The sequence below is a fragment of the Salvelinus fontinalis genome, chromosome 1 (genome assembly GCF_029448725.1).
Source record: "Salvelinus fontinalis isolate EN_2023a chromosome 1, ASM2944872v1, whole genome shotgun sequence".
NCBI classification, from domain to species: domain Eukaryota; kingdom Metazoa; phylum Chordata; class Actinopteri; order Salmoniformes; family Salmonidae; genus Salvelinus; species Salvelinus fontinalis.
Genome location: NC_074665.1, coordinates 100,797,805 through 100,822,914, shown reverse-complemented (window position 1 = coordinate 100,822,914; position 25,110 = coordinate 100,797,805). Strand labels below are relative to the sequence as shown.

At 45.8% G+C, this 25,110-nt stretch overlaps 1 protein-coding gene across 1 annotated transcript in view; it reads right to left on the bottom strand.

The window, feature by feature from the left end:
• Positions 1–2,678: 2,678 nt before the first annotated feature.
• The window catches only part of fam53b (family with sequence similarity 53 member B), a 39,460-nt gene continuing 17,028 nt past the window's right edge, over positions 2,679–25,110 (bottom strand). The window contains exons 3-5 of the mRNA XM_055938171.1: positions 22,529–22,586; positions 9,333–10,213; positions 2,679–5,458 (exon numbers count right to left, since the gene is read on the bottom strand). Of these exons, the coding sequence (XP_055794146.1) occupies positions 5,135–5,458; positions 9,333–10,213; positions 22,529–22,571 (1,248 nt within the window). The 5' untranslated portion in view covers positions 22,572–22,586 and the 3' untranslated portion in view covers positions 2,679–5,134. The remainder of the gene's footprint in view (positions 5,459–9,332; positions 10,214–22,528; positions 22,587–25,110) is intronic.

The following is a 25,110-nucleotide window of genomic DNA, read 5'->3' as shown; positions in this document are numbered from 1 at the left end:
TATTTTGTGAAGTGCACCAGTCCCTCCTGCAGCAAAGCACCCCCACAACATGATGCTGCCACCCCCGTGCTTCACGGTTGGGATGGTGTTCTTCAGCTTGCAAGCATCCTCCTTTTCCTCCAAACATAATGATGGTCATTATGGCCAAACAGTTCTATTTTTGTTTCATAAGACCAGACGATATTTCTCCAAAAAGTACGATATTTGTCCCCATGTGCAGTTGCAAACCGTAGTCTGGCTTTTTTATGGCGGTTTTTGAGCAGTGGCTTCTTCCTTGCTGAGCGGCCTTTCAGGTTATGTCGATATAGGACTCGTTTTACTGTAGATATAGATACTTTTGTACCAGTTTCCTCCAGCATCTTCACAATGTCCTTTGCTGTTGTCTGGGATTGATTTACACTTTTCGCACCAAAGTACATTCATCTCTAGAACACGTCTCATTCCTGAGCGGTATGCCGGCTACGTGGTCCCATGGTGTTTATACTTGCGTACTATTGTTTGTACAGATGAACGTGGTACCTTCAGGCGTTTGGACATTTCTCCCAAGGATGAACCAGACTTGTGGAGGTCTACCATTGTTTTTCTGAGGTCTTGGCTGATCTCTTTTGATTTCCCCATGATGTCAAGCAAAGAGGCACTGAGTTTGAAGGTAGGCCTTGAAATACATCCACAGGTACACCTCCAATTGACTCAAATTATGTCAATTAGCCTATCAGATGCTTCTAAAGCCATGACATCATTTTCTGGAATTTTCCAAGCTGTTTAAAGGCACAGTCAACTTAGTGTATGTAAACTTCTGACCCACTGGAATTGTGATACAGTGAAATAATCTGTAAACAATTGTTGGAAAAATGACTTGTGTCATGCACAAAGTAGATTTCTTAACCGACTTGCCAAAACTATAGTTAGCTAACAAGAAATGTGTGGAGTGGTTGAAAAACGAGTTTTAATGACTCCAAAGTGTTTGTAAACTTCCGACTTCAACTGTATGTATGTGTATGTGTATGTGTATGTGTATGTGTGTGTGTGTGTGTGTGTGTGTGTGTGTGTGTGTTTCCACACTTTGGGTGTTTGCCTCTGTGTTATATGTTTCTTTGGCAACACTTCCTTCTACGCTACTGGGTCAATATGTACGTCAAGGACAAGGTAGACATTTAAAAAAGGAGAGATTTGTCTTTGTTTTGAATATCAATATAATCTCAAAGTAGTTATTTTGACTTTTAGAATTTCTATCAAAAATATAAAATACCCCCTATCAACGGAGTTCTATCAAAAATATAAAATACCCCCCATCAACGAAGAAGACGTAAACATCTTTTTCAGGACCTTGTCTTTCAAAGATAATTCGTAAAAATCCAAATAACTTCACAGATCTTCATTGTAAAGGGTTTAAACACTGTTTCCCATGCCTGTTCAATGAACCATAAACAATTAATGAACATGCACCTGTGGAACGGTCGTTAAGACTCTAACAGCTTACAGACGGTAGGCAATTAAGGTCACAGTTATGAAAACTTAGGACACTAAAGAGGACTGTCTACTGACTCTGGAAAAACACCAAAAGAAAGATGCCCAGGGTCCCTGCTCACCTGCGTGAACGTGCCTTGGGCATGCTGCAAGGAGGCATGAGGACTGCAGATGTGGCCAAGGCAATAAATTGCAATGTCTGTACTGTGAGACGCCTAAGACAGAGCTACAGGGAGACAGGATGGACAGCTGACCGTCCTCGCAGTGGCAGACCACGTGTAACAACACCTGCACAGGATCGGTACATTCGAACATCACACCTGCGGGACAGGTACAGGATGGCAACAACAACTGCCCGAGTTACACCAGGAACGCACAATCCCTCCATCAGTCCGCGATAGGCTAGACTGAGGGCTTGTAGGCCTGTTGTAAGGCAGGTCCTCACCAGACATCACCGGCCTATGGGCACAATCCCACCGTCGTTGGACCAGACAGGACTGGCAAAAAGTGCTCTTCACTGACGAGTCGCGGTTTTGTCTCACCAGGGGCGATGGTCGGATTCACGTTTATCGTCGAAGGAATGAGCGTTACACTGAGGTCTGTACTCTGGAGCGGGATCGATTTGGAGGTGGAGGGTCCGTCATGGTCTGGGGCGGTGTGTCACAGCGTCATCGGACTGAGCTTGTTATCATTGCAGGCAATCTCAACGCTGTGCGTTACAGGGAAGACATCCACCTCCCTCATGTGGTACCCTTCCTGTAGGCTCATCCTGACATGACAATGCCACCAGCCATACTGCTCGTTCTGTGAGTGATTTCCTGCAAGACAGGAATGTCAGTGTCCTGCCATGGCCAGCGAAGAACCCGGATCTCAATCCCATTGAGCACGTCTGGGACCTGTTGGATCGGAGGGTGAGGGCTAGGGCCATTCCCCCCAGAAATGTCCGGGAACTTGCAGGTGCCTTGGTGGATGAGTGGGGTAACATTTCACAGCAAGAACTGGCAAATCTGGTGCAGTCCATGAGGAGGAGATGCACTGCAGTACTTAATGCAGCTGGTGGCCACACCAGATACTGACTGTTACTTTTGATTTTGACCCCCCCCTTTTGTTCAGGGACACATTATTCCATTTCTGTTAGTCACATGTCTGTGGAACTTGTTATGTTCATACAAATATTTATACATGTTAAGTTTTGCTGAAAATAAACACAGTTGACAGTGAGAGGACGTTTCTTTTTTTGTTGTTGCCGAGTTTACATTCACATATATATCTGAAGACAGTCGATTAACGTGTAAAACAACCACGTTTATTCCAATATAAATATATTCATGTTTTTACCTTAATTAGCGTTGTCATAACAACTTGTTAAAAATAAAGAATATTACACGCCATTAGCTTCATCACTCAGTTTCTCTCAGACGAATGAGAGGAGATTTTCATTTCAATGTTATTGTGTGAAATGTTTCATTGATATACTCTGTATAGGCTGTGTGTGGCAGACCTGGGTTCAAATACTATTTGAAATCATTTCAAATACTTTAACTGGGCTTGACTGAGCTTGTCTGTTTAAGCAGAAGAACAGTCCCATATCAGCTGATGTAAGAAGGGCTTTATAAATAAATGTGATTTGTTTGAAAGATTTCAAATAGTATTTGAACCCAGGTATGTGGGTGACTGTGTGAAATACATTCCCCCCCATTAAAAAGATAGAGGAAGGAATGTACAGGTAGCTCTCAAAGTCCTGTCCATCGCCATCCTCATTTCCTGTTAATGTGGGAGGAAGTGGCGTTGAGAAACACCAATCCCAGACGGACCCCTAGGCGCCCTACGCCCTCTGAGAGGATTTGATTGGTACAAGCAATAGGGTGAAACTTCCCCCTAGCCTAACAGAGGGAAAGGGGGGAGCTACTACCATATTAATTGACCTAATAATTATAAATAATTTATTGCACCGTACAAATCATCTCAGATCCCCACGTGCATCGGGTTTAGGTGACCATTTGGTAAATGGGACGACATCCACTAGTTCTAGTGCAGAGAATTTATACAAGTTGTATTCTGTTCATACCCAGTACATCACAATACAAACCAGCTGTTTATTCAGTTCATACCCAGTACATCATTATAAAGGCATTCAGGCTAAGAGAGAAATGCTGATAGCCCAGACAGAGACCCTCCTTCACCTTTCACTCCCAGAGACATGACCCGGTCCCTTCACATGGACTACTGTACTCTACAGGGTCCAGTCAGAGCAGGAGCCTGGCCCGGTCCCTTCACATGGACTACTGTACTCTACAGGGTCCAGTCAGAGACATGACCAGGTCCCTTCACATGGACTACTGTACTCTACAGGGTCCAGTCAGAGACATGACCCGGTCCCTTCACATGGACTACTGTACTCTACTTGTCTTTGTCCTTTAAGACTGTCAGCAGGGTTTACCTACTATACCACCCAACTCCTCTTTTCTTTCACAGTCCCATTCCCCTGAGGGTGGTAAGAATAGTTCAGGGTCATTCAGTCCCATTCCCCTGAGGGTGGTAAGAATAGTTCAGGGTCATTCAGTCCCATTCCCCTGAGGGTGGTAAGAATAGTTCAGGGTCATTCAGTCCCATTCCCCTGAGGGTGGTAAGAATAGTTCAGGGTCATTCAGTCCCATTCCCCTGAGGGTGGTAAGAATAGTTCAGGGTCATTCAGTCCCATTCCCATGAGGGTGGTAAAAATAGTTCAGGGTCATTCAGTCCCATTCCCATGAGGGTGGTAAGAATAGTTCAGGGTCATTCAGTCCCTTTCCCCTGAGGGTGGTAAGAATAGTTCAGGGTCATTTAGTCCAATTCCCCTGAGGGTGGTAAGAATAGTTCAGGGTCATTCAGTCCCTTTCCCCTGAGGGTGGTAAGAATAGTTCAGGGTCATTCAGTCCCTTTCCCCTGAGGGTGGTAAGAATAGTTCAGGGTCATTCAGTCCCTTTCCCCTGAGGGTGGTAAGAATAGTTCAGGGTCATTCAGTCCCATTCCCCTGAGGGTGGTAAGAATAGTTCAGGGTCATTCAGTCCCATTCCCCTGAGGGTGGTAAGAATAGTTCAGGGTCATTCAGTCCCATTCCCCTGAGGGTGGTAAGAATAGTTCAGGGTCATTCAGTCCCTTTCCCCTGAGGGTGGTAAGAATAGTTCAGGGTCATTCAGTCCCATTCCCCTGAGGGTGGTAAGAACAGTTCAGGGTCATTCAGTCCCTTTCCCCTGAGGGTGGTAAGAATAGTTCAGGGTCATTCAGTCCCTTTCTCCTGAGGGTGGTAAGAACAGTTCAGGGTCGTGTTCATTCAGTCCCTTTCCCCTGAGGGTGGTAAGAATAGTTCAGGGTCGTTCAGTCCCATTCCCCTGAGGGTGGTAAGAATAGTTCAGGGTCATTCAGTCCCTTTCCCCTGAGGGTGGTAAGAATAGTTCAGGGTCGTGTTCATTCAGTCCCTTTCCCCTGAGGGTGGTAAGAATAGTTCAGGGTCATTCAGTCCCATTCCCATGAGGGTGGTAAGAATAGTTCAGGGTCATGTTCATTCGGGAACATGAGAAAAAAAAGCATTAACATTTTGCAGCATTTCTCATTGGACATATCCAGGTTCTCCCTCCTCGTTTCAGTCTGTTTTGTTCCATTTGGTGCCTAATGAACACGACCCGGTTCAGTTCCTCTCGATCTGATCAATGTCCAGATCTCCTCCCAGCTGATACACATCCTCCCTGGTGCCAGTGGCTGCCCAGTGTGTCACGTCATCGCAGACCGGGGAGCTCAGCCAGATGGCTGGATCCTCCTCCCCAGAGACACTGGTGACGACTCCGCCCTCTTTGGAGCTGGCGGTTGGATCGTCCAATCCCTGATCGCCTGCAGAGGCGAAGTCAGTCTCACATTGGTCAGTGGTGCTCAGAGGGGGCGGGCCCTGGGTTGATTGATAGCCGGCGTCCCCAGTGATCCCAGGGCAGCTGAGGCTTTGGAAATTGCGAAGTTTCTGTGGATCCAAAAAAAACACGTTATTTTGTTATGAATATTTATTTGGTCACACAGGAAGAAGCAGAAACTAAAGCAAACCGGGACTGGACTGGGGTAGAGAGGAGAGAGAGTTACACAACATGCAGGATACTGAACAGACACTCAAGTCCCCATGAGCAGTATTGGCAGTTACTTTACTGTTGGTTTCCATGGAGATGCAATATTCCGCTGGCTAGACGGACAGTATTGGGCTTGTGCAATAATAGTGGTTGAAAAAACACACACCTGAGCTAGACCAGACCCTTCAGCTGGGAGTGTGGCTGACTGACTGAGCTAGCTAGCAGACCAGACCCTCCAGCTGGGAGTGTGGCTGACTGACTGAGCTAGCTAACAGACCAGACCCTCCACCTGGGAGTGTGGCTGACTGACTGAGCTAGCTAACAGACCAGACCCTCCAGCTGGGAGTGTGGCTGACTGACTGAGCTAGAAGACCAGACCCTCCACCTGGGAGTGTGGCTGACTGACTGAGCTAGCTAGCAGACCAGACCCTTCAGCTGGGAGTGTGGCTGACTGACTGAGCTAGCTAGCAGACCAGACCCTCCAGCTGGGAGTGTGGCGAACTGAGCTAGCTAACAGCCCAGACCCTCCAGCTGGGAGCGTGGCTGACTGACTGAGCTAGCTAGCAGACCAGACCCTCCAGCTGGGAGCGTGGCTGACTGACTGAGCTAGCTAGCAGACCAGACCCTTCAGCTGGGAGTGTGGCTGACTGACTGAGCTAGCTAGCAGACCAGACCCTCCAGCTGGGAGTGTGGCGAACTGACTGAGCTAGCTAGCAGACCAGACCCTCCAGCTGGGAGCGTGGCGAACTGAGCTAGCTAACAGACCAGACCCTTCAGCTGGGAGTGTGGCGAACTGAGCTAGCTAGCAGACCAGACCCTCCAGCTGGGAGCGTGGCTGACTGACTGAGCTAGCTAGCAGACCAGACCCTCCAGCTGGGAGCGTGGCTGACTGACTGAGCTAGCTAGCAGACCAGACCCTTCAGCTGGGAGTGTGGCTGACTGACTGAGCTAGCTAGCAGACCAGACCCTCCAGCTGGGAGTGTGGCGAACTGACTGAGCTAGCTAGCAGACCAGACCCTCCAGCTGGGAGCGTGGCGAACTGAGCTAGCTAACAGACCAGACCCTTCAGCTGGGAGTGTGGCGAACTGAGCTAGCTAGCAGACCAGACCCTCCAGCTGGGAGCGTGGCTGACTGACTGAGCTAGCTAGCAGACCAGACCCTTGAGTTTGAGTTTATTTTTACAGGGACAGTGCACATTAATCAACGTTTCAGTAAAAGTGCCGGTTTTAGCCAGCCGGCTAATTTTCAACCGCAGTCCCTGGGCAGGTTATTAAAAACAATTACAATATAGACAATAGCAACATAGAACAAGACATAGCATACAGACATAGCAACATAGGACAAGCAAGACGTAGCATACAGACAGAGCAACATAGAACAAAAAGCAGCAAGACAAAATTCATAAAAGCAACAAAGTGTTTCCACACCTCACAAGTTACAGACAACAGACATGGACAGCGGCAACACACAGCTAGGGACCATGTTCACAAATCTGATTGACCTTTAGCCATGTCTTCAAGCATTTTGTAAAAGTGTGATATGTGGTGCAGTTATGTGTGTCTGATGGCAGTGTATTCCAGACATGGGAAGATCTCACAGAGAATGCGGATTTACTAAAAGGTGCTTTTCCTTAGGGGAACTATACAGTCACCTCTCATGGCAGACCTTGTGGATCTGCTGCCATATGTTTGGGTTTTCTGTTTAACAGAAATACTGAGTGGAGGGGGAGGAGCCTGGCCATTTAGGATCTTGAATACAAGACATGCATCGGTGTATTGCACAAGATTTTCCCAACTCAGGAGCTCATGCTTTCTGAGGATGTAACAGTGATGATGGCTATTGGGCTTCCTATCAAGCACTTTGAGAGCCTGTTTGTAGACAGACTGAATAGGTCTTACTGTTGTACAGCAAGCTTGGGTCCAACTAGTCAAGCAGTATGTTAAGTGGGGGAGTATCATAGATTTGAAGTACAGTTTTGCTACCTCTGTAGTCAAACAATTTCGTATAAATCGGAAATTAGCTAGGTTGAATTTGGTTATTTGAATTACCTTTTTCACATGCTTTTTAAAAGAGAGGTTGTAATCAAGTATGATGCCAAGGTACTTAAAATCAGAGACCACCTGGAGCTTCTCCCCTGACACACAGACATCTGGCTCAGTAGCATCTGTTGCCCTCTTTGTGAAGAACATGCAAACAGTTTTTTTCACATTGAGATGCAAACACGAGTCACTGAGCCACTATGTAACCTGGACCATTACAGTAGTGAGTCACTGAGCCACTTTGTAACCTGGACCATTACAGTAGTGAGTCACTGAGCCACTTTGTAACCTGGACCATTACAGTAGTGAGTCACTGAGCCACTTTGTAACCTGGACCATTACAGTAGTGAGTCACTGAGCCACTTTGTAACCTGGACCATTACAGTAGTGAGTTCTTGTGCAGCTTGTTGTTTGCTCTTTGCATGCACATATATCACTGTATCATCTGCATACATTTGAACTTCAGACCCAGTACAGACAGAAGGCAGATCATTAATGTACAGGCTGAACAGGAGGGGCCCCAGTATTGACCCTTGGGGCACACACACATCATAGCTAAGAGTGGGCGACAGCTCATTGCTCACTCTGACACACTGAGTTCTGCCTTCAAGGTATGATTTCATCCATCTCAAGGCATCGGGGGAAAAGTTGAACTTGGACAATTTTGTGATGAGAATCTCATGGTTAACAGTATCAAAAGCCTTCCTTAGGTCCAGAAACACAGCCCCAACAACTTCCCCTTTGTCCATCTTGGACTTCACATTTTCCAGAAGAAAGCAGTTGGCCGTTTCTGTGGAGTGTTTCGCTCTGAAGCCAAACTGCATGGAGTGTAATGTGAAGGGGCTGTTGTTGAGGTGGGCAATCAGTTGTTCTGCTACACACTTTTCAACAACCTTTGACACCACAGGTAGTATACTAATGGGCCTGTAGTTACTCACGTCAGCAGGGTAACCTTTGACACCACAGGTAGTATACTAATGGGCCTGTAGTTACTCACGTCAGCAGGGTAACCTTTGACACCACAGGTAGTATACTAATGGGCCTGTAGTTACTCACGTCAGCAGGGTAACCTTCGACACCACAGGTAGTATACTAATGGGCCTGTAGTTACTCACGTCAGCAGGGTAACCTTCGACACCACAGGTAGTATACTAATGGGCCTGTAGTTACTCACGTCAGCAGGGTAACCTTTGACACCACAGGTAGTATACTAATGGGCCTGTAGTTACTCACGTCAGCAGGGTCGCCTGATTTAAAGATGGCCGTTATTATGGCCGACTTCCATACCCTTGGAAACACCCCGAGACCAATAGATGTGTTGGTGACCTTAGTAATGGGGCCAATGAGTGACTCTTTGTAGTTTTTAAGAAAGGTAGAGTCCATCCCAAACACATCTTTGGCTTTAGCGTTCTTTAGTGAGATAATCACCTTGTCCACCTTTGACTCAGAAACCTCCCTTATGATGAAGACAGGTTGAGCATCATTTACTAGCACTGAGCCCAAGCTGGGAGCGTGGCTGACTGACTGAGCTAGCAGACCAGACCCTTCAGCTGGGAGTGTGGCTAACTGAGCTAGCTAGCAGACCAGACCCTCCAGCTGGGAGTGTGGCTAACTGAGCTAGCTAGCAGACCAGACCCTTAGTCACCAAACCATGTACAGTCCAGTCCCTTAATTAGTCTACTAATTAGCATGAATTACAACCCACGTAAACCCATGATATTCTTCCCCTTCTAACCTGTGTCATCTTGGTCAGATCCAGAGAAGGCCTCTGTTTGTGTGAGTCGGCTGGTCTCCTCCGCTTCATACCCATCTTCTTATCGCTGAGGACACAGGGCTGAGAGCGACTCCGGGCCAGCCCCCCCTGCCCAGCACGACGCTTCATCTCTGGGGTGGAGTCTGGGGAGCTCAGGGGCGACGCCGGGACTCCCTGGATCTCTGGGAGGCAGATCTGTTCATGAGAGAGGTAGAGGAAGGACCTGGGGGGCTCTGAGGAGTAAGAGGTGGGGGCTAAGCCGCTGAAGGAGGAAGGGCAGGGGGTGAAGCCAGTGAGATCCAGGGAGAGGGTGTTGGAGCGAGCTGGCAGGCTGAAGCTGGAGCTACGCTGCATGGCAGGGAACCCTAGCTGCTGAGAGCGTGTCCCTCCTCCTGTTGCAAATCCTCTCTGGACACTTCCTCCGCTGTGGCATCGCCTCTTCGCCACAGCCGTCCACACCCCGGACCCCTGGGGCCTCCAGGCCGACCTACAGCCTCCCAGGTCCTCTGAGCAGGAGACGGAGCGGCACTGGCGTTTGGAGGGTGGAGCGGCGGAGGGTGAAGCGGCGGAGGGTGGAGCGGCGGAGGGTGGAGCGGCTGAAGCGGCTGACGCCTCACCCAGGCTCAGGTCCTGTAGCAGGCTGGTGATGGTGCCTGGGATGGAGGTGATGCTGGTGGGACTCAGTCCTGCGTCTCTGTCCCCACAGCGGACTGAGCTCTGGTAGTAGTGGGAGGGTAGAACCTCACACGGCAGGACATCCCACAGGTTTTCCAGGCAACTGGACTCCACTGAGGGTCTCTGGTGATGCAGGGCTCCACAACACGCCCGGCCCAGATCCACGTCACCCCACCTGCTGCCGGTCTCTGAAACACAACATGGAAATAGTCAGGTGGGGAACATATAGTCTACAACATGGAAATAGTCAGGTGGGGAACATATAGTCTACAACATGGAAATAGTCAGGTGGGGAACATATAGTCTACAACATGGAAATAGTCAGGTGGGGAACATATAGTCAACAACATGGAAATAGTCAGGTGGGGAACATATAGTCTACAACATGGAAATAGTCAGGTGGGGAACATATAGTCTACAACATGGAAATAGTCAGGTGGGGAACATATAGTCTACAACATGGAAATAGTCAGGTGGGGAACATATAGTCTACAACATGGAAATAGTCAGGTGGGGAACATATAGTCTACAACATGGAAATAGTCAGGTGGGGAACATATAGTCTACAACATGGAAATAGTCAGGTGGGGAACATATAGTCTACAACATGGAAATAGTCAGGTGGGGAACATATAGTCTACAACATGGAAATAGTCAGGTGGGGAACATATAGTCAACAACATGGAAATAGTCAGGTGGGGAACATATAGTCTACAACATGGAAATAGTCAGGTGGGGAACATATAGTCAACAACATGGAAATAGTCAGGTGGGGAACATATAGTCTACAACATGGAAATAGTCAGGTGGGGAACATATAGTCTACAACATGGAAATAGTCAGGAGGGGAACATATAGTCTACAACATGGAAATAGTCAGGTGGGGAACATATAGTCTACAACAACATGGAAATAGTCAGGTGGGGAACATATAGTCTACAACATGGAAATAGTCAGGTGGGGAACATATAGTCTACAACATGGAAATAGTCAGGTGGGGAACATATAGTCTACAACATGGAAATAGTCAGGTGGGGAACATATAGTCTACAACATGGAAATAGTCAGGTGGGGAACATATAGTCTACAACATGGAAATAGTCAGGTGGGGAACATATAGTCTACAACAACATGGAAATAGTCAGGTGGGGAACATATAGTCTACAACATGGAAATAGTCAGGTGGGGAACATATAGTCTACAACATGGAAATAGTCAGGTGGGGAACATATAGTCTACAACATGGAAATAGTCAGGTGGGGAACATATAGTCTACAACATGGAAATAGTCAGGTGGGGAACATATAGTCTACAACATGGAAATAGTCAGGTGGGGAACATATAGTCTACAACATGGAAATAGTCAGGTGGGGAACATATAGTCTACAACATGGAAATAGTCAGGTGGGGAACATATAGTCTACAACATGGAAATAGTCAGGTGGGGAACATATAGTCTACAACAACATGGAAATAGTCAGGTGGGGAACATATAGTCTACAACATGGAAATAGTCAGGTGGGGAACATATAGTCAACAACATGGAAATAGTCAGGTGGGGAACATATAGTCTACAACATGGAAATAGTCAGGTGGGGAACATATAGTCTACAACATGGAAATAGTCAGGTAGGGAACATATAGTCAACAACATGGAAATAGTCAGGTGGGGAACATATAGTCTACAACATGGAAATAGTCAGGTAGGGAACATATAGTCAACAACATGGAAATAGTCAGGTGGGGAACATATAGTCTACAACATGGAAATAGTCAGGTGGGGAACATATAGTCTACAACATGGAAATAGTCAGGTGGGGAACATATAGTCTACAACACAGGTGTCAAACTCATTCCACGGAGGGCCGAGTGTCTGCGGGTTTTCGCTCCACCCTTGTACTTGATTGATGAATTAACATCACTAATTAGTTAGGAACTCCCCACACCTGGTTGTCTAGGGCTTTATTGAAAGGAAAGACCAAAAACCTGCAGACACTAGGCCCTCCGTGGAATGAGTTTGACACCCCTGGTCTACAACATGGAAATAGTCAGGTGGGGAACATATAGTCTACAACATGGACATAGTCAGGTGGGGAACATATAGTCTACAACATGGAAATAGTCAGGTGGGGAACATATAGTCAACAACATGGACATAGTCAGGTGGGGAACATATAGTCTACAACATGGAAATAGTCAGGTGGGGAACATATAGTCTACAACATGGACATAGTCAGGTGGGGAACATATAGTCTACAACATGGAAATAGTCAGGTGGGGAACATATAGTCAACAACATGGACATAGTCAGGTGGGGAACATATAGTCTACAACATGGAAATAGTCAGGTGGGGAACATATAGTCAACAACATGGAAATAGTCAGGTGGGGAACATATAGTCAACAACATGGACATAGTCAGGTGGGGAACATATAGTCTACAACAACATGGAAATAGTCAGGTGGGGAACATATAGTCTACAACAACATGGACATAGTCAGGAGGGGAACATATAGTCTACAACATGGAAATAGTCAGGTGGGGAACATATAGTCTACAACAACATGGAAATAGTCAGGTGGGGAACATATAGTCTACAACATGGAAATAGTCAGGTGGGGAACATATAGTCTACAACATGGAAATAGTCAGGTGGGGAACATATAGTCTACAACATGGAAATAGTCAGGTGGGGAACATATAGTCTACAACATGGAAATAGTCAGGTAGGGAACATATAGTCTACAACATGGAAATAGTCAGGTGGGGAACATATAGTCTACAACATGGAAATAGTCAGGTGGGGAACATATTGTCTACAACATGGACATAGTCAGGTGGGGAACATATAGTCTACAACATGGAAATAGTCAGGTGGGGAACATATAGTCTGCAACATGGACATAGTCAGGTGGGGAACATATTGTCTACAACATGGACATAGTCAGGTGGGGAACATATAGTCTACAACATGGAAATAGTCAGGTGGGGAACATATAGTCTACAACATGGAAATAGTCAGGTGGGGAACATATAGTCTACAACATGGAAATAGTCAGGTGGGGAACATATAGTCTACAACAACATGGAAATAGTCAGGTGGGGAACATATAGTCTACAACATGGAAATAGTCAGGTGGGGAACATATAGTCTACAACATGGAAATAGTCAGGTGGGGAACATATAGTCTACAACATGGAAATAGTCAGGTGGGGAACATATAGTCTACAACATGGAAATAGTCAGGTGGGGAACATATAGTCTACAACATGGAAATAGTCAGGTGGGGAACATATAGTCTACAACATGGAAATAGTCAGGTGGGGAACATATAGTCTACAACATGGAAATAGTCAGGTGGGGAACATATAGTCTACAACATGGAAATAGTCAGGTGGGGAACATATAGTCTACAACATGGAAATAGTCAGGTGGGGAACATATAGTCTACAACATGGAAATAGTCAGGAGGGGAACATATAGTCTACAACATGGAAATAGTCAGGAGGGGAACATATAGTCTACAACATGGAAATAGTCAGGTGGGGAACATATAGTCTACAACATGGAAATAGTCAGGTGGGGAACATATAGTCTACAACATGGAAATAGTCAGGTGGGGAACATATAGTCTACAACATGGAAATAGTCAGGTGGGGGAACATATAGTCTACAACATGGAAATAGTCAGGTGGGGAACATATAGTCTACAACATGGAAATAGTCAGGTGGGGAACATATAGTCTACAACATGGAAATAGTCAGGTGGGGAACATATAGTCTACAACATGGAAATAGTCAGGTGGGGAACATATAGTCTACAACATGGAAATAGTCAGGTGGGGAACATATAGTCTACAACATGGAAATAGTCAGGTGGGGAACATATAGTCAACAACATGGAAATAGTCAGGTGGGGAACATATAGTCTACAACATGGAAATAGTCAGGTGGGGAACATATAGTCTACAACATGGACATAGTCAGGTGGGGAACATATAGTCCACAACATGGAAATAGTCAGGTGGGGAACATATAGTCTACAACATGGAAATAGTCAGGTGGGGAACATATAGTCAACAACATGGAAATAGTCAGGTGGGGAACATATAGTCTACAACATGGAAATAGTCAGGTGGGGAACATATAGTCTACAACATGGACATAGTCAGGTGGGGAACATATAGTCCACAACATGGAAATAGTCAGGTGGGGAACATATAGTCTACAACATGGAAATAGTCAGGTGGGGAACATATAGTCTACAACATGGATATAGTCAGGTGGGGAACATATAGTCTACAACATGGAAATAGTCAGGTGGGGAACATATAGTCTGCAACAACATGGAAATAGTCAGGTGGGGAACATATAGTCTGCAACAACATGGAAATAGTCAGGTGGGGAACATATAGTCTACAACATGGAAATAGTCAGGTGGGGAACATATAGTCAACAACAACATGGAAATAGTCAGGTGGGGAACATATAGTCTACAACATGGAAATAGTCAGGTGGGGAACATATAGTCTACAACATGGAAATAGTCAGGTGGGGAACATATAGTCAACAACAACATGGAAATAGTCAGGTGGGGAACATATAGTCTACAACATGGAAATAGTCAGGTGGGGAACATATAGTCTACAACATGGAAATAGTCAGGTGGGGAACATATAGTCAACAACATGGACATAGTCAGGTGGGGAACATATAGTCTACAACATGGACATAGTCAGGTGGGGAACATATAGTCTACAACATGGAAATAGTCAGGTGGGGAACATATAGTCTACAACATGGAAATAGTCAGGTGGGGAACATATAGTCTACAACATGGAAATAGTCAGGTGGGGAACATATAGTCTACAACATGGAAATAGTCAGGTGGGGAACATATAGTCTACAACATGGAAATAGTCAGGTGGGGAACATATAGTCTACAACATGGAAATAGTCAGGTGGGGAACATATAGTCTACAACATGGAAATAGTCAGGTGGGGAACATATAGTCAACAACAACATGGAAATAGTCAGGTGGGGAACATATAGTCTACAACATGGAAATAGTCAGGTGGGGAACATATAGTCTACAACATGGAAATAGTCAGGTGGGGAACATATAGTCTACAACATGGAAATAGTCAGGTGGGGAACATATAGTCTACAACATGGAAATAGTCAGGTGGGGAACATATAGTCTACAACATGGAAATAGTCAGGTGGGGAACATATAGTCTACAACATGGACATAGTCAGGTGGGGAACATATAGTCTACAACATGGAAATAGTCAGGTGGGGAACATATAGTCTACAACATGGAAATAGTCAGGTGGGGAACATATAGTCTACAACATGGAAATAGTCAGGTGGGGAACATATAGTCTACAACATGGAAATAGTCAGGTGGGGAACATATAGTCTACAACATGGAAATAGTCAGGTGGGGAACATATAGTCTACAACATGGAAATAGTCAGGTGGGGAACATATAGTCTACAACATGGAAATAGTCAGGTGGGGAACATATAGTCTGCAACATGGAAATAGTCAGGTAGGGAACATATAGTCAACAACATGGACATAGTCAGGTGGGGAACATATAGTCTACAACATGGAAATAGTCAGGTGGGGAACATATAGTCTACAACATGGAAATAGTCAGGTGGGGAACATATAGTCTACAACACAGGTGTCAAACTCATTCCACGGAGGGCCGAGTGTCTGCGGGTTTTCGCTCCACCCTTGTACTTGATTGATGAATTAACATCACTAATTAGTTAGGAACTCCCCACACCTGGTTGTCTAGGGCTTTATTGAAAGGAAAGACCAAAAACCTGCAGACACTAGGCCCTCCGTGGAATGAGTTTGACACCCCTGGTCTACAACATGGAAATAGTCAGGTGGGGAACATATAGTCTACAACATGGACATAGTCAGGTGGGGAACATATAGTCTACAACATGGAAATAGTCAGGTGGGGAACATATAGTCAACAACATGGACATAGTCAGGTGGGGAACATATAGTCTACAACATGGAAATAGTCAGGTGGGGAACATATAGTCTACAACATGGACATAGTCAGGTGGGGAACATATAGTCTACAACATGGAAATAGTCAGGTGGGGAACATATAGTCAACAACATGGACATAGTCAGGTGGGGAACATATAGTCTACAACATGGAAATAGTCAGGTGGGGAACATATAGTCAACAACATGGACATAGTCAGGTGGGGAACATATAGTCTACAACATGGAAATAGTCAGGTGGGGAACATATAGTCAACAACATGGACATAGTCAGGTGGGGAACATATAGTCTACAACAACATGGAAATAGTCAGGTGGGGAACATATAGTCTACAACAACATGGACATAGTCAGGAGGGGAACATATAGTCTACAACATGGAAATAGTCAGGTGGGGAACATATAGTCTACAACAACATGGAAATAGTCAGGTGGGGAACATATAGTCTACAACATGGAAATAGTCAGGTGGGGAACATATAGTCTACAACATGGAAATAGTCAGGTGGGGAACATATAGTCTACAACATGGAAATAGTCAGGTGGGGAACATATAGTCTACAACATGGAAATAGTCAGGTAGGGAACATATAGTCTACAACATGGAAATAGTCAGGTGGGGAACATATAGTCTACAACATGGAAATAGTCAGGTGGGGAACATATTGTCTACAACATGGACATAGTCAGGTGGGGAACATATAGTCTACAACATGGAAATAGTCAGGTGGGGAACATATAGTCTGCAACATGGACATAGTCAGGTGGGGAACATATTGTCTACAACATGGACATAGTCAGGTGGGGAACATATAGTCTACAACATGGAAATAGTCAGGTGGGGAACATATAGTCTACAACATGGAAATAGTCAGGTGGGGAACATATAGTCTACAACATGGAAATAGTCAGGTGGGGAACATATAGTCTACAACAACATGGAAATAGTCAGGTGGGGAACATATAGTCTACAACATGGAAATAGTCAGGTGGGGAACATATAGTCTACAACATGGAAATAGTCAGGTGGGGAACATATAGTCTACAACATGGAAATAGTCAGGTGGGGAACATATAGTCTACAACATGGAAATAGTCAGGTGGGGAACATATAGTCTACAACATGGAAATAGTCAGGTGGGGAACATATAGTCTACAACATGGAAATAGTCAGGTGGGGAACATATAGTCTACAACATGGAAATAGTCAGGTGGGGAACATATAGTCTACAACATGGAAATAGTCAGGTGGGGAACATATAGTCTACAACATGGAAATAGTCAGGTGGGGAACATATAGTCTACAACATGGAAATAGTCAGGAGGGGAACATATAGTCTACAACATGGAAATAGTCAGGAGGGGAACATATAGTCTACAACATGGAAATAGTCAGGTGGGGAACATATAGTCTACAACATGGAAATAGTCAGGTGGGGAACATATAGTCTACAACATGGAAATAGTCAGGTGGGGAACATATAGTCTACAACATGGAAATAGTCAGGTGGGGGAACATATAGTCTACAACATGGAAATAGTCAGGTGGGGAACATATAGTCTACAACATGGAAATAGTCAGGTGGGGAACATATAGTCTACAACATGGAAATAGTCAGGTGGGGAACATATAGTCTACAACATGGAAATAGTCAGGTGGGGAACATATAGTCTACAACATGGAAATAGTCAGGTGGGGAACATATAGTCTACAACATGGAAATAGTCAGGTGGGGAACATATAGTCAACAACATGGAAATAGTCAGGTGGGGAACATATAGTCTACAACATGGAAATAGTCAGGTGGGGAACATATAGTCTACAACATGGACATAGTCAGGTGGGGAACATATAGTCCACAACATGGAAATAGTCAGGTGGGGAACATATAGTCTACAACATGGAAATAGTCAGGTGGGGAACATATAGTCAACAACATGGAAATAGTCAGGTGGGGAACATATAGTCTACAACATGGAAATAGTCAGGTGGGGAACATATAGTCTACAACATGGACATAGTCAGGTGGGGAACATATAGTCCACAACATGGAAATAGTCAGGTGGGGAACATATAGTCTACAACATGGAAATAGTCAGGTGGGGAACATATAGTCTACAACATGGATATAGTCAGGTGGGGAACATATAGTCTACAACATGGAAATAGTCAGGTGGGGAACATATAGTCTGCAACAACATGGAAATAGTCAGGTGGGGAACATATAGTCTGCAACAACATGGAAATAGTCAGGTGGGGAACATATAGTCTACAACATGGAAATAGTCAGGTGGGGAACATATAGTCAACAACAACATGGAAATAGTCAGGTGGGGAACATATAGTCTACAACATGGAAATAGTCAGGTGGGGAACATATAGTCTACAACATGGAAATAGTCAGGTGGGGAACATATAGTCAACAACAACATGGAAATAGTCAGGTGGGGAACATATAGTCTACAACATGGAAATAGTCAGGTGGGGAACATATAGTCTACAACATGGAAATAGTCAGGTGGGGAACATATAGTCAACAACATGGACATAGTCAGGTGGGGAACATATAGTCTACAACATGGACATAGTCAGGTGGGGAACATATAGTCTACAACATGGAAATAGTCAGGTGGGGAACATATAGTCTACAACATGGAAATAGTCAGGTGGGGAACATATAGTCTACAACATGGAAATAGTCAGGTGGGGAACATATAGTCTACAACATGGAAATAGTCAGGTGGGGAACATATAGTCTACAACATGGAAATAGTCAGGTGGGGAACATATAGTCTACAACATGGAAATAGTCAGGTGGGGAACATATAGTCTACAACATGGAAATAGTCAGGTGGGGAACATATAGTCAACAACAACATGGAAATAGTCAGGTGGGGAACATATAGTCTACAACATGGAAATAGTCAGGTGGGGAACATATAGTCTACAACATGGAAATAGTCAGGTGGGGAACATATAGTCTACAACATGGAAATAGTCAGGTGGGGAACATATAGTCTACAACATGGAAATAGTCAGGTGGGGAACATATAGTCTACAACATGGAAATAGTCAGGTGGGGAACATATAGTCTACAACATGGACATAGTCAGGTGGGGAACATATAGTCTACAACATGGAAATAGTCAGGTGGGGAACATATAGTCTACAACATGGAAATAGTCAGGTGGGGAACATATAGTCTACAACATGGAAATAGTCAGGTGGGGAACATATAGTCTACAACATGGAAATAGTCAGGTGGGGAACATATAGTCTACAACATGGAAATAGTCAGGTGGGGAACATATAGTCTACAACATGGAAATAGTCAGGTGGGGAACATATAGTCTACAACATGGAAATAGTCAGGTGGGGAACATATAGTCTGCAACATGGAAATAGTCAGGTAGGGAACATATAGTCAACAACATGGACATAGTCAGGTGGGGAACATATAGTCTACAACATGGAAATAGTCAGGTGGGGAACATATAGTCTACAACATGGAAATAGTCAGGTGGGGAACATATAGTCTGCAACACAACATACTGACTGGTTTACTGATCCACACACCTCCTTTTTATTTTAAGGTATCTGTGACCAACAGATGCATATCTGTATTCCCAGTCTTGTGAAATTCATAGATTAGGGCCTAATGAATTTATTTAAAATGTACTGATTTCCTTTAGATAAACTGCCAGGTCAGTAAAAACAAACACACAAGTTTAATGTTGCATTTATATTTGTGTTCAGTTTAGAACTTATTTTATTGTACTGATCAACATCATTTTGTATAGAAGTAATCTTTCATAAAAGGGTGCGCTGTCTCTTTAAGAAATGACAGCATTCACGAGGCTGTGGAATCTAGTGGAAACCAAAACGAGGCGGCGACTTGAACCTATAATGGTTTTGGTGGCAATCGGACTTTGAAATAAACACATTTCGCGTCACAAAGTAAATGTTAGGGTAGTGACTTCCCTTGGGCTCTCGAGTGGCACAGCGGTCTCAGGCACTACATCGCAGCGCCAGATGCGTCACTATAGACACCCTGGTTCGAAGCTGTCAAAACAGACAGCTTGGTGCATTCAGCATGTCAACACCTCTCACAAAAACAAGTAGAGATGAAGTCAATCTCTCCTCCACTTTGAGCCAGGAGAGATTAACATGCATATCACTAACGTTAGCTCTCGGTGTACTTTTAAGGGCCAGCCGTGCTGCTCTGTTCTGAGCGAACAACCTGCCTCGTTGATAGTGCTGTTAAGGTGGTAGAGCTGCGCTTTATTATGGACAGACTTCTCATCTTAGCTACTGTTGTATCAACATGTTTTTGACCAGGACAGTTTACAATACAGGGTTACTCCAAGCAGTTTAGTCACCTCAACTTGCTCAATTTCCACATTATTTTAGGGTTAAGTGAATGATTTGTCCCAAATACAACGCTTTTTGTTTTGAAAATATTTAGGCCTAACTTATTCCTTGCCACCCGTTCTGAAATGAACTGCAGCTCTTTGTTAAGTGTTGAAGCTGTACTAGCTGATGTGTATAGCGTTGAGTCATCCGCATACATAGACACACTGGCTTTACTCAAAGCCAGTAGCATGTTGTTCGTAAATATTGAAAAAAAAGCAAGGAGCCTAAACAGCTACCCTGGGGAATTCCTGATTCTACCTGGATTATGTTGGAGAGGCTTCCATTAAAGAACACCCTCTGTGTTCTGTTAGACAGGCAACTCTTTATCCACAATATAGCAGGGGGTGTAAAGCCATAACACATTATAGCAGGGGGTGTAAAGCCATAACACATTATAGCAGGGGGTGTAAAGCCATAACACATTATAGCAGGGGGTGTAAAGCCATAACACATACGTTTTTCCAGCAGCAGACTATGATCGATAATGTCAGAAGCAGCACTGAAGTCTACCAAGACAGGCCCCCAAAAACTTTTTATTTTCAGCTTCCTTTTAGCATTTTAGCTAAGCCTAACCTTTTGCTAACCTTAATTATCCTCCTAACCTGCCATGTTAATTATCCTAATGTTATGTTTCTAACCTTAACCTCATTCTCCTTAAAACCTCTTAAGGATCCGCCCCTTTGTTTCAATTTTTGCCTAAAATGACATACCCAAATCTAACTGCCTGTAGCTCAGGATCTGAAGCAAGGATATGCATATTCTTGATACCATTTTGTATTTTTTTTTGTACCATCATCTTCAAAATGCAAGAGAATGGCCATAATTTGTTATTCCAGCCCAGTTGCAATTTAGATTTTGGCCACTAGATGGCAGCAGTGGGTGTGTGTGTGTGTGTGTGTGTGTGTGTGTGTGTGTGTGTGTGTGTGTGTGTGTGTGTGTGTGTGTGTGTGTGTGTGTGTGTGTGTGTGTGTGTGTGTGTAGAGTGTCAGACTGATCCCATGAACCATTGCATTTCTGTTCCAAATGTTGTATCAAGACTGCCCAAAAGTGCCTAATTTGTTTATTAATAACTTTTCATGTTCAAAATTGTGCACTCTCCTCAAAACAATAGCATGGTTTTCTTTCACTGTAATAGCTACTGTAAATTGGACAGTGGAGTTAGTTTAACAAGAATTGAAGCTTTCTGAAAATATCAGATATGTCTATGTCCTGGGAAATGTTCTTGTTACTTACAACCTCATGCTAATCACATTAGCCTACGTTAGCTCAACCGTCCCGTGGAAGGGACACCGATCCCAAAGAAGTTTTAATTATCCTCCTAACCTTCTATGTTTCTTGTCCTGCCGCGTTAGTTCTCCTAACCTACCTAACCGGCTTAGCTAAAAAGCGTAGGTTTCGATACACCCACTGGTGTTGATTCTCCCACTTCCTGAGCTCAATGTCTTACTAAGCCACACCTATAATTCCAACTAAATCCATTACTAGGTTACATTCAGAGCTGTTATTTGGTCTTGGGTAAATTTCCTGTCAGAAACATCTCATTCTCAGTAAGCCAGCCACTCCTACAGCCATTGGGCCTAGTCCACGGGCCACTCTTACAGCCATTGGGCCTAGTCCACGGGCCACTCTTACAGCCATTGGGCCTAGTCCACGGGCCACTCCTACAGCCATTGGGCCTAGTCCACGGGCCACTCCTACAGCCATTGGGCCTAGTCCACGGGCCACTCCTACAGCCATTGGGCCTAGTCCACGGGCCACTCCTACAGCCATTGGGCCTAGTCCACGGGCCACTCCTACAGCCATTGGGCCTAGTCCACGGGCCACTCCTACAGCCATTGGGCCTAGTCCACGGGCCACTCCTACAGCCATTGGGCCTAGTCCACGGGCCACTCCTACAGCCATTGGGCCTAGTCCACGGGCCACTCCTACAGCCATTGGGCCTAGTCCACGGGCCACTCCTACAGCCATTGGGCCTAGTCCACGGGCCACTCCTACAGCCATTGGGCCTAGTCCACGGGCCACTCCTACAGCCATGATATCCACACTCACCCATGACTCCGCAAGAGAAGAGTGCTGTCCCCTGGAGGCTCATGGTCTCTGCCTTGATCTGTGGAAACACAAGACATCACATCAGGAAACAACACCTCCCTTTGGGTTGGAAAGTCCCTCCTCCAAGTCACCCCACCTCCCCACCGGAGCTCAACGTTCCGCCAGCTCCCCACCGGAGCTCAACGTTCCGCCAGCTCCCCACCGGAGCTCAACGTTCCGCCAGCTCCCCACCGGAGCTCAACGTTCCGCCAGCTCCCCACCGGAGCTCAACGTTCCGCCAGCTCCCCACCGGAGCTCAACGTTCCGCCAGCTCCCCACCGGAGCTCAACGTTCCGCCAGCTCCCCACCGGAGCTCAACGTTCCGCCAGCTCCCCACCGGAGCTCAACGTTCCGCCAGCTCCCCACCGGAGCTCAACGTTCCGCCAGCTCCCCACCGGAGCTCAACGTTCCGCCAGCTCCCCACCGGAGCTCAACGTTCCGCCAGCTCCCCACCGGAGCTCAACGTTCCGCCAGCTCCCCACCGGAGCTCAACGTTCCGCCAGCTCCCCACCGGAGCTCAACGTTCCGTCACCAAGTCACCTCACCACTGGAGCTCAACGTTCTGTCACCTCCCCACTGGAGCTCAACGTTCTGTCACCTCCCCACTGGAGCTTAACGTTCTGTCACCTCCCCACTGGAGCTTAACGTTCCGTCACCAAGTCACCTCACCACTGGAGCTCAACGTTCTGTCACCTCCCCACTGGAGCTTAACGTTCTGTCACCTCCCCACTGGAGCTTAACGTTCTGTCACCTCCCCACTGGAGCTTAACGTTCTGTCACCTCACCACTGGAGCTTAACGTTCTGTCACCTCACCACTGGAGCTTAACGTTCTGTCACCAAGTCACCTCACCACTGGAGCTTAACGTTCTGTCACCAAGTCACCTCCCCACAGGAGCTTAACGTTCCGTCACCTCCCCACAGGAGCTTAACGTTCTGTCACCAAGTCACCTCCCCACAGGAGCTTAACGTTCTGTCACCAAGTCACCTCCCCACAGGAGCTTAACGTTCTGTCACCTCCCCACAGGAGCTTAACGTTCTGTCACCAAGTCACCTCACCACTGGAGCTTAACGTTCTGTCACCAAGTCACCTCCCCACTGGAGCTTAACGTTCTGTCACCAAGTCACCTCACCACTGGAGCTTAACGTTCTGTCACCAAGTCACCTCCCCACAGGAGCTTAACGTTCCGTCACCTCCCCACAGGAGCTTAACGTTCTGTCACCAAGTCACCTCCCCACAGGAGCTTAACGTTCTGTCACCAAGTCACCTCACCACTGGAGCTTAACGTTCTGTCACCAAGTCACCTCACCACTGGAGCTTAACGTTCTGTCACCAAGTCACCTCACCACAGGAGCTTAACGTTCTGTATGTACATACACAGAGCTCTACACAATGAAACAGGAAGTGTAAGCTAGCATCACCTACCCCCTAGATATGTAATGCAAAAAAGGGTCTACTGCAAACCACAAAAACAATAGTCTCTACCAGTGTGTGTGTGTGTGTGTGTGTGTGTGTGTGTGTGTGTTTTTGTAGGTCTATGTAAATGTGGCGAGAAAGAAGACGTTAGAGAGGGAACTGAAGCTGTGGAATGGATTCCACCTGGGCACATCTAAAATGGCCTCTTATCCACTACATATTGGCCTATAGGGCTCTGGTCCAAAGTCATGTGACTATTAGAAATAGGTTGCCCTTTAAAAGACACAGCCCTAGTCAGTCCAGTCTCCACTTTAAAACAGAGGATCAGTCTCCTGAGACTGGGCATGATGATGACGTGTCACGTGGACAGAGGGAAAAGTCAAGTCCACATTACAGGGAGAATTTTCCCTCTGTGCTAATGAGAGGAACGCTGAAGGCTTCTCTTCTCCGGTGAAAAACACGAGTCAGAGTTGACCAGCCTCCTCGTTGTTTCTAAAGGTTGAGTCATATAGTCCACTACTGTCAACCAGAACCTTATGGGCCCGGGTCAAAAGTAGTGGACTTTATAGAGAATGGCCCTTTATTTTTCCAGAAGAGTAATGAACGGAAGGAACCAAGAGTCCCCCGGAAGGGAAGGAACCAAGAGGCCCCCGGAAGGGAAGGAACCAAGAGGCCCCCGGAAGGGAAGGAACCAAGAGGCCTCCGGAAGGGAAGGAACCAAGAGGCCCCCGGAAGGGAAGGAACCAAGAGGCCCCCGGAAGGGAAGGAACCAAGACGCCCCCGGAAGGGAAGGAACCAAGAGGCCCCCGGAAGGGAAGGAACCAAGAGGCCTCCGGAAGGGAAGGAACTACATGACACAGCCTTCAGTCCCTCGTGATAACATGCTGAGCTTTTACCAGTCAATCATGATTCAATGTAATAAAAACGATCCTTTTAAAATCAAGTGAGTAATGTTCAAATAATAATGTAAGAGTGTTTTCCATCACTTCCTGAATGGAAATGATAGCAGGAGAAAGCAATGCTTTGAGTTGGAGTGAATTCAACCCAAGGGAAGTCAGGCCTAAGACCATTAGTAAAGGCTTATAGCATCAAACCCAGCTGCTGTAATCACAGGACACATCCCCAAAT